The sequence below is a fragment of the Staurois parvus genome, unplaced genomic scaffold (genome assembly GCF_062004578.1).
Source record: "Staurois parvus isolate SC_StPar_1 unplaced genomic scaffold, SC_StPar_1.0 ptg001127l, whole genome shotgun sequence".
In the NCBI taxonomy this organism is placed as follows: Eukaryota; Metazoa; Chordata; class Amphibia; order Anura; family Ranidae; genus Staurois; species Staurois parvus.
Genome location: NW_028318923.1, coordinates 70,815 through 90,622, shown reverse-complemented (window position 1 = coordinate 90,622; position 19,808 = coordinate 70,815). Strand labels below are relative to the sequence as shown.

Sequence of the window (19,808 nt, the reverse complement as noted above, 5' to 3'; positions counted from 1 at the left end):
CACCCCAGTGTGGTCTTCTGCTGCTATAGGCCATCTGCTTCAAGGCTTGATGTATTGTGTTCAGAGATGGTATTCTGCATACCTTGGTTGTAACAAAGTTATTTGAGTTAGTTGCCTCTCAAACATCATAAAACAGTCCGCCCATTCTCCTCTGACATCAACAAGGCATTTTCCTCCACACAACTGCCAATCACTGGATATTTAGCTGATAAGCAGTTTTTGAAATCCCCAGACTGACCCTGTCTGGCACCAACAACCATACCACATTCAAAGTCACCTAAATGTTCCACATTCTGATGCTCAGTTTGAACTTAAGTAGTCTTCACCACATCTAGATACCTAAATGCATGGAGTTACTGCCATGTGATTGGGTGATTAACAATTTGTGTCATCAAGCAATTGAACGGGTGGATCTAATAAAGTGGCCGGTGAGTGTATGTTCTGACATCTGGCAGATTTAGACCAGGAGGTGGAGATCCACACCAGTTAATTCAAGCTGGGATCCAAGGACTGAATATATACTGCCCATCACTGAAATCCTGAGGGTACAGATGTGACGTGGACTCATTGGAGCATCTATGGGTATAGACCACTGGTTACTAAAGTCCCTAGCAAAGGGGAAAAGCTCCAACACTTGCTTTTGAGGGCCCCAAGATCCTGCAGGATGTTCCTAGTCATCACAAAAAAATAAAAAAGGCTGGATTTTAGGTAAACAGAAAAACCCTTGAAACATTCTGGTCTCCAGGAACCCCAGCTAAAAAGAACTAAGTCTACAACTCATGATACGTTGGTGTGGTCAGCGGGAAGAATTATTCCTCTAGACACCTATAGGTGTAATGTGCCCCTGCCTACCATGCCCTACTGACCCCCTGCACCTCACCCTTAAGGCTCTCACTAACCCATTTTTGCATTTAAAAACACCAAGGAAAGAAAAACCTGCATGACAGTCAAAATCCTAAAAAAAGAACTCTTCACACTGGTTAGCTGTGTCTTTCCAAGTCCTACATCTTCGGTGTGAGGCACCAAAAATACACCTTCCCATTGAAATGAATGGAAAATGCATCAAAACACATCCAAGTATTTTTTTTCTAGTCACTTTTTCCCCCAGTTGCCAAACATAGGAAAACCCAATAAAAATAAATTTTTTGCAAGGGACCAGCGTGATAGTAGCCTAAATAGCAAGTTAACAATTCCATCTCTAAAAACTGTTATATTACTAGCTTTCCAAGGGACCCCTTGAAGGTAGAGAAGTTGGGAAACCCTGAATACTACAAACCTTCAGACTCAATGCTGGAAGACATTGATAGAGGTTCTCAAAATTAAGGAAAACCCAGGGTTACCTTTATGCACATCACTTGGCCCATTAGAGATGTCCCAGCTTCATCAGGGGCTTGGAACCATAGATTGACCACCAGTATAGCACACATCGAACTTCATGCCAAGATTGAGCACCTAAAAGCACAAGCCAGTGCCCAAAGCAAGCATTACTGGTTGGCCCTACACAGTGGGGTCCAGGTACAGTCCCCGAGGGGGAACCTATTAAAAACTACTCAGGGGAAAGAAAACACAAAAACCCCCAAAACACGGTAGTCCGGAGAGGGTGTGGATCCAAGTGCCCACTAGGAGCAGCCTTACCAAGGTTTTTGTTAGCGTTCCATCACCTGAAGGTAGCAGCATGAAACCAGTCTACCAGTTCCAGTCTGGTATTAATAACCACTTGCCCTCCAGAGGCTCCCCCACCCCCATCCTGACCAGGATATTTTTTAGTGATACGGCGCTGCATTAGACAATTCCAGTCATGCAACACTGCACCCAAAATTAAATTCATGTCCTCCCCCCACACAAATAGAGCTCTTTTGGTGGTATTTGATCGCCTGACATCCCCATTGACACCCATACAGTGATCATAAAAAGCACTGACTGTACTAATGGCACTGGGCAGGAAGGGGATAACAAGGGGTGATCAAAGGGTTAACTGCTTTATACTGCAAGCACACCGATATGCAGAGCCATACAAAGCAGTGTGCAGGAGCTGACGGGAGAGATCTGTGTTTACACATAGGTATCTCCCTGTTGGAGATACTCAGCAATCACCGGCCAGGACCTAGTGACAGCCGAGGGCATGAATGGTGGCACAGGCAGGGTACATGCGCCCCTACCCAGAACAGCAAAATCAAATGTATATACACACACAATTTTGCACACCCATGCCCCCATGTAGCAGTATTTCTGCTATAGGGTGGCACAGAACTGGCTAAGATACCTGCCTAGCGGATATTTAGAGGAACTTATTTGGCCTGTTCAGTATTACCCCTAGCAACCTCTGGACAAACCATAGCTGAGCATGGCTACTCTGGGGGAACCCTAGTGTTCCATGGAAACCCTGGTTGAGCATGGCAGCTGTGGAGGAACCCTGGTTAAGTCTGCTCTGGGGGAACCCTAGTGTTCCATGGAAACCCTGGTTGAGCATGGCAGCTGTGGAGGAACCCTGGTTAAGTCTGCTCTGGGGGAACCCTAGTGTTCCATGGAAACCTGGTTGAGCATGGCAGCTCTGGGGGAAGCCTAGTGTTCCATGGCAGCTGTGGAGGAACCCTGGTTAAGTCTGGTCTGGAGGAACCCTAGTGTTCCATGGAAACCTGGTTGAGCATGGCAGCTGTGGAGGAACCCTGGTTAAGTCTGCTCTGGGGGAACCCTAGTGTTCCATGGAAACCTGGTTGAGCATGGCAGCTCTGGGGGAAGCCTAGTGTTCCATGGCAGCTGTGGAGGAACCCTGGTTAAGTCTGGTCTGGAGGAACCCTAGTGTTCCATGGAAACCTGGTTGAGCATGGCAGCTGTGGAGGAACCCTGGTTAAGTCTGGTCTGGAGGAACCCTAGTGTTCCATGGAAACCTGGTTGAGCATGGCAGCTGTGGAGGAACCCTGGTTAAGTCTGGTCTGGAGGAACCCTAGTGTTCCATGGAAACCTGGTTGAGCATGGCAGCTGTGGAGGAACCCTGGTTAAGTCTGCTCTGGGGGAACCCTAGTGTTCCACGGAAACCCTGATTGAGCATAGCAGCTCTGGGGGAAGCCTAATGTTCCATGGCAGATGTGGATGAACCCTGGTTCATAGCTGCTCTGGGGGAAGCCTAGTGCTCTGAAGAAACCCCCAGTTGAGCATGGCAGCTCTGAAGAAACACTGGTTTAGATTCACTTTAAACCCATTCCTGCCCAGACAAGCATCTCCAGTAAGGTCTGTACATCCAGGGAGGAGGAAAGGATTGGTGATGTGACCAAACTGTCACATGATCAGGAGCCATGTTGCCGGCTACTGAGTTACTGCCGGCTACGGACACCAAGCAGTCTTGGACAGCTGTCTGCTATGGAGCATGCTTTCAGAAAACATTGGCTGCCCATTTTCCTTTTTAAAGTCCACCCCTTTTACGGCTACACATGCGTTGGATGGCAACAGGTTAAAGCCCTAAAGTGCACACGGCTTGCATAATTGCCATGCCAACTGAACACACCATTCAGGCAGATTGAACACGTAGCATGGAGGGGTCCTTCGTACACCTATGGGTCTCGTCTGAACACAAACTCCTGAGATTTCATTGCCGCTCGATTGTTAGAGGTCACAATGGTGGCCAACATCTGACTGCAATGTATAATGAAGCATTTCCCACCAAGACCAGCCTTATACAGAGGTAGGGGAAGGAGGGCGGGGGATGGGGCCAGCTGCTTAGTTTGGAGGGGGAGGTAATCAGGGATGACAGGGAAATGGGGGGGGGACAAGCAAAAGAGACAAACTATGTTGCAAAAAAAATTTGTTTTATTTAATAAATACTATACAGAAAAAGCAAATAAAATGGCAACAATTTATAGTCTTTGGGGAAAATTTCTTTAAAAAAAAAAAAATTCTGAAATCCGAATTGATAGCAGCCTGATTGGAGGAGAGGGGGGGGGATGGGTAGTGATTGTTTGGTCCTCTGATTTGGTGGGGAAACATTTTTTGGGGTACAGGAGGGGGAGGGGTTAGTGTTCAGTTTACAGAAAAAACACAAACAAATGTTTTACGGTCACAATACCTCAAAATAACATTTATTTGAAAAACAAAAAAAAAAACAAAAAAGTAATATAAATCATTTTAAGTCATACAGGAGGGGGATGGGGAAGCCCAAACGTTAAGGGGCTTAATAGAAAGCTGTACGCCTCCTCCCTGCCCGGGGACCCCCTGAGGAGGGGGCCCCACCAAAATGCAGAAAGGGTGTTTTTTGTATTTTCAGTTATACTATTTTTTTGTTCTTTTTTTTAATTAATGATCTCCTCGTCGGGGGAGGGCTCAGATGAGATCAGCCACGTTCATTGGCATCTCTTCAACAGTTGTGTTGTAAAAAGTCTCAATGTCCTTCAGGGTGCGTTTGTCTTCCTCGGTCACCATGTTGATGGCGACTCCTTTCCTACCGAAACGGCCGCCTCTGCCGATCCTGCAAACAAAGATGGAGGAGCATGAGGGGGAGGAGCCTATACAAGTACCAAACATAGATGGCGGTGTAGGCCATGTTTAAGTTGCGAAACGCGACAAAGCAGCGTTAATCGCGGTGGAGCATGGTCAAGGTTCATCTTCCAAGAGTCTACTGTCCGCGTTCAGCATGGAGGCTGGGCAGAGAGGGAATTCCCTTGGGTGCAGCATTCATATCAATGGCAGCTTACCTGTGAATATAGTTCTCTCTGTTGGTTGGCAAGTCGTAGTTGATGACCAAGGAGACCTGCTGGACATCAATTCCTCGAGCCTGCATGGAGGGAACCAAAGGGGTTAACTCAGCAGACCAATCAGAGCCGCAGGAGAAAAGCACATGCAAGGATGAGTGATGTTTGAAAGCGAGGGGACAGGCCGGCCCCCTCAGCGACGTCACCAGTCGGGCGAGCCGACAGGCCGGCCCCCTCAGCGACGTCACCAGTCGGGCGAGCGGATGGACAGGTTACACTGAATGGATAGGCTGCCCTTAGTGAGGTTAGTGAATGGATAGGCTGCCCTTAGTGAGGTTAGTGAATGGATAGGCTGCCCTTAGTGAGGTTAGTGAATGGATAGGCTGCCCTTAGTGAGGTTAGTGAATGGATAGGCTGCCCTTAGTGAGGTTAGTGAATGGATAGGCTGCCCTTAGTGAGGTTAGTGAATGGATAGACTGCCCTTCTCAGTGATGTCACCGCTCTAGGGAATGGATAGGCTGCAGTTGGCAATACTCACCAATAAATCTGTAGTAATAAGGACACGACTGGAGCCAGATCGGAACTCTCTCATAATGACGTCTCTCTCCTTTTGGTCCATGTCGCCGTGCTGGAAATAAAAGTGCGATTTATTAGAACACAGAGCCGGCCGATATTGGCCGTGTCCCCACAGCATGAACCAGCCGACAGTCACAGGAGCTGCGCTGGGATGAATGTGGGTGGATTCTATTCCCCTGTCAGATATAAGACCACACGCCACGTGACGTGTCCTTGCCCAGTGACCCGGGGGGAGGTGTATGAAGACTGGAACACTCACCAGTGCAGACACAGTGAAGTCTCGTGCGTGCATCTTCTCCGTCAGCCAGTCCACCTTCCTGCGGGTGTTTATAAAGATGACGGCCTGTGTGATGGTGAGCGTCTCGTAGAGATCGCAGAGCGTGTCCAGCTTCCACTCCTGGAGGGGGAGAAAATGATTGAGGATCATACAAAATACTAACCCAAGGCCAAGCCAGCCCCAGCCCAGGGTCCCCAAGGCCAAGCCAGCCCCAGCCCAGGGTCCCCAAGGCCAAGCCAGCCCCAGCCCAGGGTCCCCAAGGCCAAGCCAGCCCCAGCCCAGGGTCCCCAAGGCCAAGCCAGCCCCAGCCCAGGGTCCCCAAGGCCAAGCCAGCCCCAGCCCAGGGTCCCCAAGGCCAAGCCAGCCCCAGCCCAGGGTCCCCAAGGCCAAGCCAGCCCCAGCCCAGGGTCCCCAAGGCCAAGCCAGCCCCAGCCCAGGGTCCCCAAGGCCAAGCCAGCCCCAGCCCAGGGTCCCCAAGGCCAAGCCAGCCCCAGCCCAGGGTCCCCAAGGCCAAGCCAGCCCCAGCCCAGGGTCCCCAAGGCCAAGCCAGCCCCAGCCCAGGGTCCCCAAGGCCAAGCCAGCCCCAGCCCAGGGTCCCCAAGGCCAAGCCAGCCCCAGCCCAGGGTCCCCAAGGCCAAGCCAGCCCCAGCCCAGGGTCCCCAAGGCCAAGCAAGCCCCAGCCCAGGGTCCCCAAGGCCAAGCCAGCCCCAGCCCAGGGTCCCCAAGGCCAAGCAAGCCCCAGCCCAGGGTCCCCAAGGCCAAGCAAGCCCCAGCCCAGGGTCCCCAAGGCCAAGCAAGCCCCAGCCCAGGGTCCCCAAGGCCAAGCAAGCCCCAGCCCAGGGTCCCCAAGGCCAAGCAAGCCCCAGCCCAGGGTCCCCAAGGCCAAGCAAGCCCCAGCCCAGGGTCCCCAAGGCCAAGCAAGCCCCAGCCCAGGGTCCCCAAGGCCAAGCAAGCCCCAGCCCAGGGTCCCCAAGGCCAAGCAAGCCCCAGCCCAGGGTCGTGTGCAACAGGTAAATTTGTCCCCACAGCATGAACCAGCTGACAGTGACGGAGCGGCTGCGCTGGGATGAATATGGGGTTGTATTATATACCCCTGTCAGATATAAGAATCTACGCCATCACGTGACGCATCCTTGCCCAGTGACAGGGAAGGGGGGAGGGTTATTGATAAGGCGACACCCACCTCACGCTCCACATTGATGTAGAACTGCCGGATACCCTCCAGAGTCAGCTCCTCTTTCTTCACCAGGATACGGACCGGGTCCCTCATGAACTTTTTCGTCACCTCCAACACATCGGAAGGCATGGTGGCCGAGAGCAGCACCACCTGGACAAAAACGTAGACAATTAGAGATGGCCTCTCCAAAAAGGCAAGATTCCATCGTTGAGAAGGTTGCTTTCAGACAAGGTGGTGTGATCATCTCCCAGAACCCTCTGCGGCAGACTCTTCTGGCCAGCAGGACGCAGACCAGAGAGCTGCCGCAAGAGGGGAACATGGGCTTCAGATGACACGCATGGGATATCATCATTAAAGCAGCCCAACAGAACACAGGATTTCCCAGCTACGACCCATTACTGCAACTACTCTGGTCAATGACTTCTGATGCCGCTGACCCTTGAACTCCTCACACAGAGGCCTCCCAGACCAAGTGTTCAGGCATTCGGCCATCATAAGAACCCCCCCCCAGGCCCCACACCAATGCAATTCTACATCCGGCTGCCCCCTTACCTGAGCGTTACTGCTCAGCTTCTGGAAAATATCGTAGATCTGGTCCTTGAAACCTCTGCTTAACATTTCATCAGCCTCGTCCAGAACAAACATCTTTATGTATTTGGGAGCTGCAAGAAAGGACCACAAGTCGATTTAGAGGATGCCGGAGGCCACTGTACAAGCCACCCCCTAACAGGAAGACTGACACCAAGCAACACCCCCACAGGTCAAGGTACACAAGCTTTGTCCCCACAGCATGAACCAGCTGACAGTGACCACACACCTGCGCTGGGATGAATATGGGGGTCACTCTGCCCCTGTCAGATATAAGGCTCGCATCACGTGATGCACCCTTGCCCAGTGACAGGGAGGGAATACACCGCCCCGGATACTTACACAGGTATCGCCTGTTCAACATGTCAAATACTCTTCCTGGAGTGCCGACCACTATGTGCGGAGCTTCCGATTGCAGCTTCTGTACCTCTGCCCGCACGTTGGTGCCACCAATACAGGCGTGGCAGGAGGCGCCCATGTAGTCTCCCAGTGCCATCACTACCTTCTGGATCTGGAAGAGAACACGTCACCGTCTGTTAAATCCATCAATATTGTATATTAGTTGTAGTTTTGGTTTGAGCCAGTAGGCAGTGCTGTAGGCTCCTTTTCATGTTTTCCAATGGACTGCTCAGCTCTTGTTGTAAAAGACCCACTTGCACAGGTCAGAATGTCAGAAGTCCACCCACCTCACTACCCCCCCATAACTCCAGGCAGGGATACATGCATCCCACCGCCACCAAATCATCCACCTCACCCCCATGGGACCACACACCACCAACAGGAGTCTATATACACCACCAACCCTGCTATGGTCTGCACACCTCAACATTCCATCAGGAGTCCACGTACCTCACACCCGTTCCCTGCCAGGATTCCCTCACCACCACATGGAAGCCATCCACCCACAAACTTGTTAACAGCCCCATTCAGCCCTCCCCTTGCCACAAGACCATGCAGATCACCATCAGTAGGTCATTCACCTCGTCCCCCATTAGGATAGTCTGTACTCACCTGCTGGGCCAACTCTCGGGTTGGGGCCAGGACCAGGGCTTGTGTGGCCTTCATATCCAGCTCAATTTGCTGGAGGATGGAAATGGCAAATGTTGCTGTTTTCCCAGTTCCAGACTGAGCCTGAGCGATGACATCGTAACCTGCAGAGATACCACAAACTTTACTACGGCTGCCAATAGACCACACAGGGCCCCCATGTTTTAGTCTCCCTTCCCTTCATATGCACACATCTAGAACAGCCAAAAGCTTTACATTGGGGTGTATTTTGAGTGTTCAAGAGCATTCAATCTTTTCAGATGCCCCTAGAAAGTGCAATTAGGATGAAAACCAATGACAACTCTTAGAGCAGAAGGGTGGGCATCTCCTTTTAGTTAGAGCGCCTGTAAAGACAAGCTCAGATCTCCACCCCACAGGAGGGAACCCAATCAGACCTGCACTGCATGCATCTCCCAAAAATCAGCTCCACCCTTCCAGAACACATCGGGAGCTACGCCCACCAGGAACTACCTGTAGACCGCTCACCATTCCTGTCCCGAAGAGGACAGAGCCGTGTGCTGCACAATAGATCTGAACACAGAAGAGAGTTCTATGGGATAGCTCTGTAGAACATCTCCCCTCCCCCCATGGAGAGAACATGGCGGTTTTCACTTACCCTTGATACAAGGTAGAATAGCACGCTGCTGGATTGCAGACGGTTTCTCAAAACCATAGGCGTAAATCCCTCTCAGGAGAGACTCTGACAGGTTCATATCGTCAAAACTGTCCACCACCTCATTCCAATTACTCTGTGGAGACAGAAGGGTTTAGCTGGTGGTTACTATAATCCCAAAACAGTCTTAGGGCAATGCAGCGTATGTCCCAACACAACATATCTACTGAACGTATGGAGAACCCCAAGGAGTGGGGGGGCACACAAAAAACCCAGGAACCATGTAACTACTATTCCTCCCCATGACAACCAATGGCAGGGCACTATTCCTTACCCTGATACTAACAATGGGGCACCATTTACACCGGAGCATTTTTGTTTACTCCCAGTAAACTGCCACTTTGTTTAGAAAGGGGAGACCCCCTTATATAGAGGAGCCCAAAATAGCAGTTACCACGGAACCTCTGGGGGAACCCAAAGAGACACTATCACCAGTAAAAACTTGTGGAGCAGCTCAAAGCCAGTCACCACTGAACCCATGGAGGACCCCAGTCACCACTGAACCCATGGAGGACCCCAGTCACCACTGAACCCATGGAAGAACCCCAAACCAGAAACCACTGAACCTATGAAGGAACCCAACATCAATCACTAGCGAAGCTATGGAGGACCCCAAAGAGCCAGTCACCATAGAACCCACTGAGGAAACAAATGAGCCAGTCACCACTGAAACCATGGAGGACCCCAAAGAGTCAGTTACCACTGAACTATTCTTCCTACTGACACCCAATAGCAAAGCGCCATTCCTTTCCCCAATACCAACAAAGGGGCACCATTTACACCAGGGCATTTTTTTTTTACTCCCAGTAAACTGCCCCTTTGTTTAGAAAGGGGAACCCCTTATATAGAGGAGCCCAAAATAGCAGTTACCACAGAACCCCTGGGGGAACCCAAAGACGCTATCACCACTAAATCCGTGGAAGAACCCCAAACCAGAAACCTCCGAACCCATGGAAGAACCCCAAACCAGAAACCTCCGAACCCATGGAAGAACCCCAAACCAGAAACCTCCGAACCCATGGAAGAACCCCAAACCAGAAACCTCCGAACCCATGGAAGAACCCCAAACCAGAAACCTCCGAACCCATGGAAGAACCCCAAACCAGAAACCTCCGAACCCATGGAAGAACCCCAAACCAGAAACCTCCGAACCCATGGAAGAACCCCAAACCAGAAACCTCCGAACCCATGGAAGAACCCCAAACCAGAAACCTCCGAACCCATGGAAGAACCCCAAACCAGAAACCACTGAACCCATGGAAGAACCCCAAACCAGAAACCACTGAACCCATGGAAGAACCCCAAACCAGAAACCACTGAACCTATGAAGGAACCCAACATCAATCACTAGCGAAGCTATGGAGGACCCCAAAGAGCCACTCACCACTGAGCCCATGGAGAACCCCAAAGACAGTCACCACTGAACTATTCTTCCCACTGACACCCAATAGCAAAGCACCATTCCTTTCCCCAATACCAACAAAGGGCCACCATTTACACCAGGGCATTTTTTTTACTCCCACTGGCCAGTATGAAGGACAGTAAACTGGCCCTTTGCTTAGAAAGTTGAGACCCTCTATACAGGAGCCCAAAAACAAGCAGTCACCTCTGAACCTAATGCACCCCAACCTCCATGCAGCACATGCCCCACCTCAACACGTTTAGTGTGCCACATTGTACCTGCATCATACACTAGTATTACAGCACAGACCTGTTTTCATGTTCTGAGCAGAGGCATTTGACAAAGGAGAAAAAGCACAAGTTGCCTCATACAGTGTTATGGTGTCAATGGGCCCTTACTCAAAGGTTGTCAGGTGACTCATTACCATAAACATCCAACACCATACGTGATCTAATGCTAAATAAAGGCTCCGTCTCCCATTATGAGATCACAGCGGGTCCTATGCATCACGGCTGAGGTTACAAGCTCTCCATGAATTGTCTGCAGGAATGTCTTAATTATGACCTTCGTGACCCGAACGGTTTTATTATTGGGTGGGTGGGTGGGGGGGGAACCAAGTCAGGAAATGTACTACAATACAACCTTTCCTAAAAGTAGAAGGCAAGACCATCACAAGGCTGACACTTACCTCAATGATACCATCGGGCTCCATGCCTTCGGGCCCATTGTCTCTGGATCTGGAAGGACAAAAACATGAAATTAAACCACATTGTACATAAGAGGAAAAGAATCTTCATGACAACATTGTGATCATTCCAGTCAGTAACAAAACAAACATCTGTAGAGTCTAAAGCCTATTGGGGCTTCTGGGACAGTCAAGGAGGAGCCTTAGAAGTACCTCCAGGTCTCAGGGAGCCCCTGCCAATAAATACTATTCTTTACAGTTCATTCTCAAGCATTTGACAACCTCTAGAGGAACCCTTGAATGCCATGGAACCCTGACCTGTAAGAGATTCCCCAAATGCTGGTTACCAGACAGACATTCCCAACAAATACTTCAGGGGAAGTCCTAGACCCCATGTGAGAAGAAGCCATGGACAATACACTGGTGCCGGCTCAAACAACTGCACTGCTGTGGGATTCATTTTCAAGCACATTTGAGTGTTGAAGGCGCCTTGTGCACAAACATTAAACCTGACTAATTCCGGCACACGGTGACAAGTCTACCCTCTGCTAAAATGTACAGAACATCTGACAGCTCCCTGCCCCCACTCAATGCTGTGAGCTCAGCTTTCAGGTCTACAGTGCTCCAAGCAAGGTCAGCCCAGGGGGGAACCTGCATGATTGACCACACACCAACATCCCCAGCTTTAGGATCACCTTCCAAAGACGGAACCCAAGTACTCCTCAGCTGGGACCCACTATACAGAACCAGCCACCACTGGGCCTACGGAGGAGCCCAAAGGAGAACCAGCCACCACTGGGCCTACGGAGGAGCCCAAAGGAGAACCAGCCACCACTGGGCCTACGGAGGAGCCCAAAGGAGAACCAGCCACCACTGGGCCTACGGAGGAGCCCAAAGGAGAACCAGCCACCACTGGGCCTACGGAGGAGCCCAAAGGAGAACCAGCCGCCACTGGGCCTACGGAGGAGCCCAAAGGAGAACCAGCCGCCACTGGGCCTACGGAGGAGCCCAAAGGAGAACCAGCCGCCACTGGGCCTACGGAGGATCCCAAAGGAGAACCAGCCACCACTGGGCCTACGGAGGATCCCAAAGGAGAACCAGCCACCACTGGGCCTACGGAGGAGCCCAAAGGAGAACCAGCCACCACTGGGCCTACGGAGGAGCCCAAAGGAGAACCAGCCACCAATGGGCCTACGGAGGAGCCCAAAGGAGAACCAGTCACCACTAAACCCATGGAGGAATCCAAAGAGCCAGTCTCCACTGAACCAATGGAGGAACTCAGAATCAGTCAATGAAGGAACCCAGTCAACATCCTATGGAGGGAACCAGTCACCACTGAACCTCTGAAGGACACAAAAACTCACCCAAGCAAGAAAGCATGAACAGTTAGGCAGCTGACATGACAGCAACCATCAGACTTCAAGGTATTCTAATGGCCCCTGAAATGACACCTCCTGTGTTTCTAGAACAGGTCCACTTTAAAAGGCAACTGCAGTAGCTTTGATCACATACACTAAACATTTTAAACACAAGATATTTAATGCTAGGCCACCCAACGTCTAGCACTAGATCTGCACCTACAGTTTCTGAAGTTCTAGAATTTTGGGGGCTGCTGAGTGCTCAGACCATCGCATTATGAGATGGGGGACATATTACTACCAGGATGTAGAGTGATACAATTAAGGGCTGTGGGTGTCAGTGAAGGACATTACTAGATAAAAGGACTACAAGATGGCAAACACAGCCAGCTATAGCCTAAAATGATGAAGATCAGCTCCTCCATCCCAAACCTGATTGCACATCCTAGAACTATGGGAGTTGCTCACATCAACCAGACATCTTCAGGAATTTTTCAGTAAGACAGGTTCACCCACTTTACACCACATTCTGGAAAACTTGGCCTGTTCCGAGATCTCAAAGGAAGGTTTGAGTAACTGGTACGGCAACCAGAAACATTACTGAACAGAGAAGGAACACAGCACACTTAGAGCAGCGTATGGCCTCCCTGAGGTTCGATCCAGGACCCCATGGCAGCGTATGGCCTCCCTGAGGTTCGATCCAGGACCCCATGGCAGCGTATGGCCTCCCTGAGGTTCGATCCAGGACCCCATGGCAGCGTATGGCCTCCCTGAGGTTCGATCCAGGACCCCATGGCAGCGTATGGCCTCCCTGAGGTTCGATCCAGGACCCCATGGCAGCGTATGGCCTCCCTGAGGTTCGATCCAGGACCCCATGGCAGCGTATGGCCTCCCTGAGGTTCGATCCAGGACCCCATGGCAGCGTATGGCCTCCCTGAGGTTCGATCCAGGACCCCATGGCAGCGTATGGCCTCCCTGAGGTTCGATCCAGGACCCCATGGCAGCGTATGGCCTCCCTGAGGTTCGATCTAGGACCCCATGGCAGCATATGGCCCCCCACAGGTTCGAGCCAGGACCCCATGGCAGCGCATGGCCTCCCCAAGATCTGGCCCAGGATCCTGTGGCTGTCCTGAGACCAAATCCAGGACCAATGGGGCCCTATGGGCAATGTATGGTCTCCGCAAGATCCGATCAAGGACCCAATGGCTGTGTATTGCCTCCCTGAGATCTGATCCAAGACGCCTGGGGCCCTATAACACTGTATGGCCTCTCTGATATCTGATCCGGGACCTCTGCAGCTGGGTGACATTGTATGGCCTCCATGGGATCTTGTCCAAGATCCTTGGGGCCCAGTGGCACTGTATGGCCTCCCTGGGATCTCATCTAGGACATATGGGGGTTAACAGCAGTATGGCCTCCCTGAGATCTGATCCAGGACCCCTATTGGCAGTGTATGACCTCCCTGGAATCTGATCCCAAACCCTGAGGGGCCCCAGTAGCAGCGGGAAGCCTTGATGTACACCCACCACAGGCCGACTGCACACGAGGAGTTAACAGACTAATGAGGACAGTTTCCAGGGGCGGAGCGGAGACGGGAATGTATGACAGCGTGAGTGATGTCACACAGGCATAGAACATTGGGCGGACACCTGAGACAGGCCGGGTTACACAGGACCCCCACCCTCCCCCCGGCTGGAGCCCAGCGATAACCATCCCCCGGCTTAGTCATCCCGCTGACGAATGCACATTGTGTAACCCCTGCAGGACTGACACCGAGAGCCCAGAACCATCGGGGACAATGAGGACCGGAGGGAGCCGGGTCATGTGAGCCCACAGAGCCCAGTATACGTCATCTATAGACCACGAGAGGATACATTCCACCACTGGCTGGGCGTTGTAGTACCTCCCTAGAGATATGGCCGGTGTAATGCAGAGTACAGACCATTCCAAGAACGAGGACCCCCCCCCCCCAAAGAGGACAGATTACCTAAACCAGGAAGTCCCAATCCATTGTGAACATGGCTCACCCTCCACAGAACATACTGGGAGTTGTAGTCCCACCGATGTACATAACCAGAGGGAACGTCCATTCATTATACCCCTGACAAGACAATGGTGGGACCTACAGGAAGGTGGTCACTATACATTATAGGGAGGTTATACCCTGCTGAGAGTTGTAGTCCTTCCTCCTACAAGTGATCCCCTCATATGGGAATGACTACAACTGTGTATACCACCCCCCCACCCCATGATGGCCACCTTCCTGTAGAGCCATCCAAACACCAGGAAGAGTCCACTCATCCCAGATCACCAGGAGGTCCCAGTGTAATGCAGTGTGAGCTGCTAGGGGTTGTAGTCCATCCACAGCCCAGCATGATACAGAATCCAGCATCTCCTCCCACCATGCTGGGAGTTGTAGTCCATCCATAGCTCAGACTTACACCATAGGAGAGGTTATAATTGTATATACATCAACCCCTCCAGACCATGCTGGGGGTTGTAGTCCATCCATAGCCTAGTATGATACAGGGTATGCCGCCTCCCCTCACTATGCTGGGGGTTGTAGTCCATCCATAGCCTAGTATGATACAGTATGCCGCCTCCTCCCACCATGCTGGGGGTTGTAGTCCATCCATAGCCTAGTATACAGGGTATGCTGCCTCCTCCCACCATGCTGGGGAGGTAGTCCATCCATAGCCTAGTATGATACAAGGTATGCCTCCTCCCACCATGCTGGGGGTTGTAGTCCATCCATAGCCTAGTATGATACAAGGTATGCCTCCTCCCACCATGCTGGGGGTTGTAGTCCATCCATAGCCTAGTATGATACAAGGTATGCCTCCTCCCACCATGCTGGGGGTTGTAGTCCATCCATAGCCTAGTATGATACAAGGTATGCCTCCTCCCACCATGCTGGGGGTTGTAGTCCATCCATAGCCTAGTATGATACAAGGTATGCCTCCTCCCACCATGCTGGGGGTTGTAGTCCATCCATAGCCTAGTATGATACAAGGTATGCCTCCTCCCACCATGCTGGGGGTTGTAGTCCATCCATAGCCTAGTATAAAGTATGCCTCCTCCCACCATGCTGGGGGTTGTAGTCCATCCATAGCCTAGTATAAAGTATGCCTCCTCCCACCATGCTGGGGGTTGTAGTCCATCCATAGCCTAGTATAAAGTATGCCTCCTCCCACCATGCTGGGGGTTGTAGTCCATCCATAGCCTAGTATGATACAAGGTATGCCACCTCCCCTCACCATGCTGGGGGTTGGTAGTCCATCCATAGCCTAGTATCATACAGGGTATGCTGCCTCCTCCCACCATGCTGGGGGTTGTAGTCCATCCATAGCCTAGTATAAAGTATGCCTCCTCCCACCATGCTGGGGGTTGTAGTCCATCCATAGCCTAGTATGATACAAGGTATGCCACCTCCCCTCACCATGCTGGGGGTTGGTAGTCCATCCATAGCCTAGTATCATACAGGGTATGCTGCCTCCTCCCACCATGCTGGGGGTTGTAGTCCATCCATAGCCTAGTATAAAGTATGCCTCCTCCCACCATGCTGGGGGTTGTAGTCCATCCATAGCCTAGTAGCATACAGGGTATGCAGTCTCCCCTCACCATGCTGGGGGTTGTAGTCCATCCATAGCCTAGTATGATACAAGGTATGCCACCTCCCCTCACCATGGCCCTATAGGAGGGCACTGTCTGGTATTGAGGCTTTGTAGGTGGATGGACTATAACACCCAGCATCCTATATACATCACCCCTCCAGACCATGCTGGGAATTGGTTGTCCCCAAGAACAAAGTGCAGTAAGCCATACCCTCTCCACAGGTGATGCTGGGCATTATAGTCCATCCACCTACAAAGCCTTAACACCAGACAATGCCCCCTATAGGGCCATGGTGGGAGTTGCAGTCCTAAGCAGCATACATTGCCTTCTATAGATCATGCTGGGAATTGTAGTCTATCCACCCATAAGGCCTAACTACCAGACAGCGCCCCCTATGGCAGGGGTGTCCCCAAACTGCTGCAGAACTACAAGTCCCATGAGGCATCGCAAGGCTGACAGTTACAAGCATGACTCCCAGAGGCTCAAAAATGATGGGACTTGTAGTTCTGCAACAGCTGAAGCACCACAGTGACACCTCTGCCCTACAGGGCCATGTTGGGAGTAGTAGTCCCCGGCACCATGCACCGCCCCCTACAGGGCCATGTTGGGAGTAGTAGTCCCCGGTACCATGCACCGCCCCCTACAGGGCCATGTTGGGAGTAGTAGTCCCCGGCACCATGCACCGCCCCCTACAGGGCCATGTTGGGAGTAGTAGTCCCCGGTACCATGCGCCGCCCCCTACAGGGCCATGTTGGGAGTAGTAGTCCCCGGTACCATGCGCTGCCCCCTACAGGGCCATGTTGGGAGTAGTAGTCCCCGGTACCATGCGCCGCCCCCTACAGGGCCATGTTGGGAGTAGTAGTCCCCGGTACCATGCACTGCCCCCTACAGGGCCATGTTGGGAGTAGTAGTCCCCGGTACCATGCACTGCCCCCTACAGGGCCATGTTGGGAGTAGTAGTCCCCGGTACCATGCACTGCCCCCTACAGGGCCATGTTGGGAGTAGTAGTCCCCGGTACCATGCACTGCCCCCTACAGGGCCATGTTGGGAGTAGTAGTCCCCGGTACCATGCACTGCCCCCTACAGGGCCATGTTGGGAGTAGTAGTCCCCGGTACCATGCACTGCCCCCTACAGGGCCATGTTGGGAGTAGTAGTCCCCGGTACCATGCACTGCCCCCTACAGGGACATATGGGGGGAGTAGTAGTCCCCGGTACCATGCACTGCCCCCTACAGGGACATATGGGGGGGGGGGGGAGGGGGGTTGGAGAGGAGTAGTAGTAGTCCTCGGTACCATACACTGCCCCCATGGGGGGGGGGGGATAGTAGTAGTCCTACCATAATACAAACTTGGTCATGTTAGGTAAGCTGTAGTCCATCCACCCATAAGGCCTCAGTACCAGACATTGCCTACTATAAGACCACAGTGGGATTTGTAGTCCTCGGTATCATACAGCCCCCCCCCCCCCCCCCCATACAAAATCAGCAATGTGCCCCAAGCTGTAGTCCCCCACAGAACACAGGGGCGGGGGTTGTAGTCCACCCACAGAACACAGGGCCGGTCATGCTGGGAGTTGTAGTCCCCCCACAGAACACAGGGCTGGGAGTTGTAGTCTCCCCACAGAACACAGGGCCGGTCATGCTGGGAGTTGTAGTCCCCCCACAGAACACAGGGGCAGGAGTTGTAGTCCCCCCACAGAACACAGGGGCGGTCGGGCTGGGAGTTGTAGTCCCCCCACAGAACACAGGGTCGGTCGGGCTGGGAGTTGTAGTCCTCCGATCTGTGACGATTCCTTCCCCCAGGGTCCACGTGCAGCACCGGAAGTGTCCGCCATCTTAGAGGAAAGCTCCCCTCCCCCACCCCGGCGGCCATCTTGTCTCTCTCCCCCCTCCCCCCCACTCGGAGTTAGGCGCCCACGTGCACCGGGCGGAGGCCGCCATCAGGGCCCGGAAGGGGGAGGAGCCCACGCGCGGCGCGTGCCTCTGCGAAACAAGTAAGTAGGCCCCCTCGGCCGGTCCAGGTGATATGAGGGGTGGGGGAGAACAATCCGCCCCGAAGAGACACCTCAACGAATGTACCTCATCCGGACCCTTCTGTGCCCCGCCACCCTGTGTTCGCCCTCCTAAGGGCCCCGGGCCCTCAACCGTCCCCACCACTCACCGGTTATCGTAGCTCGCAGACATCCTCAGAGCGGAAGCTTCTCCAAAGCCGGTGACCGCCTATTATATACCAACCTGGGAGCCACGCCCAGCCGCGCTCCCATAGGCCAGATCTTGCCAGTCTCCCGTTACGTAAGAGTCGCGTCTCAGAGCTCCTCCTCTCTGATTGGGTGGTGCGTCCGCCACTCAACCCGGCAGCAGACCGGCTCGGAGCGCTATTGGCCGGCCTGAGGGGGGAAGAGACACGCCCCCGGATGGCGAAGGAGTCTTTTCTTCAACCACCATCCCCCCACGAAGATGTAGCTCATTGGGCGGCTGGACGCACGTGACTACCTTACTGCAGTGGCCAAGCCCGCCAAGCACCTCTCTTGCCCATTGGCTGATCTTCCTATCAGTCACCCATACTCTTAGTGGGATTGGCGGACCGACACGTCGCTCTGCGTTTCCAGGCGGCTCATTGGCTACGCGGCTGGAACAGACCCCGCCCGCTAGCGCTATCCCCTCCAGGAAGAAGAACCCATTCCTGTCCCCCTCAGAGACAGAATGGGGGGGGGGGGGGGTGAGACGGCCATGTCTGAGCCCAGGACACGTCTGACTGGCTGGGCCCAGCTTCATCCTGTCCTGAGGGGGATCAGTGTGTGAAAAAAACATGGCTGAGGGGGGGTAATAAATGTCACCAGACACATCACTATTGAGGGGGACCCCAATAGATGAGGGGAAGTGTGTACAAAACATAGCTGACTGGGGGACCCTGATAGATGAGGGGACGTGTGTGTACAAAACATGGCAGACAAGGGAACCCCAAAAGATGAGGGGAGGTGTGTACAAAACATGGCAGACAAGGGGACCCCAAAAGATGAGGGGAGGTGTGTACAAAACATGGCTGACTGGGGGACCCCAATAGATGAGGGGAAGTGTGTGTACAAAACATGGCTGACTGGGGGACCCCGATAGATGAGGGGAAGTGTGTGTATAAAACATGGCTGACGGGGACCCCAAAATATGAGGGGAAGTGTGTGTACAAAACATGGCTGACTGGGACCCCGATAGATGAGGGGAAGTGTGTGTACAAAACATGGCTGACTGGGGGACCCCAACAGATGAGGGGAAGCGTGTGTATAAAACATGGCTGACAGGGGGACCCCAAAATATGAGGGGAAGTGTGTGTACAAAACATGGCTGACTGGGACCCCGATAGATGAGGGGAAGTGTGTGTACAAAACATGGCTGACTGGGACCCCGATAGTTGAGGGGAAGTGTGTGTACAAAACATGGCTGACTGGGGGACCCCAATAGATGAGGGGAAGTGTGTGTACAAAACATGGCTGACTGGGGGACCCCGATAGATGAGGGGAAGCGTGTGTACAAAACATGACTGACAGGGGGACCCCGATAGATGAGGGGAAGCGTGTGTACAAAACATGGCTGACGGGGGACCCCGATAGATGAGGGGAAGTGTGTGTACAAAACATGGCTGACAGGGGGACCCTGATAGATGAGGGGAAGTGTGTGTACAAAACATGGCTGATGGGGACCCCGATAGACGAGGGGACAACAAATGTCCTCCC

General features: G+C 52.8%; 1 protein-coding gene and 1 non-coding gene across 2 annotated transcripts; both read right to left on the bottom strand.

The window, feature by feature from the left end:
• Positions 1-3,786: 3,786 nt before the first annotated feature.
• Positions 3,787-18,343, bottom strand: LOC149440035 (eukaryotic initiation factor 4A-I). Its single transcript, XM_089659012.1, has 11 exons — positions 18,242-18,343; positions 11,111-11,159; positions 8,964-9,096; positions 8,312-8,451; positions 7,643-7,811; positions 7,265-7,374; positions 6,719-6,862; positions 5,518-5,655; positions 5,221-5,310; positions 4,686-4,765; positions 3,787-4,459 (listed from the first exon to the last, which is right to left on the bottom strand). Exons 1-11 carry the CDS (start codon positions 18,262-18,264, stop codon positions 4,315-4,317), a joined length of 1,221 nt encoding a protein of 406 aa, XP_089515138.1. The 5' UTR covers positions 18,265-18,343; the 3' UTR covers positions 3,787-4,314.
• Positions 6,931-7,070, bottom strand: LOC149440036 (small nucleolar RNA SNORD10). The gene has a single exon (XR_016307801.1). It is a non-coding gene; the product is annotated as a small nucleolar RNA SNORD10 (small nucleolar RNA).
• Positions 18,344-19,808: the final 1,465 nt, after the last annotated feature.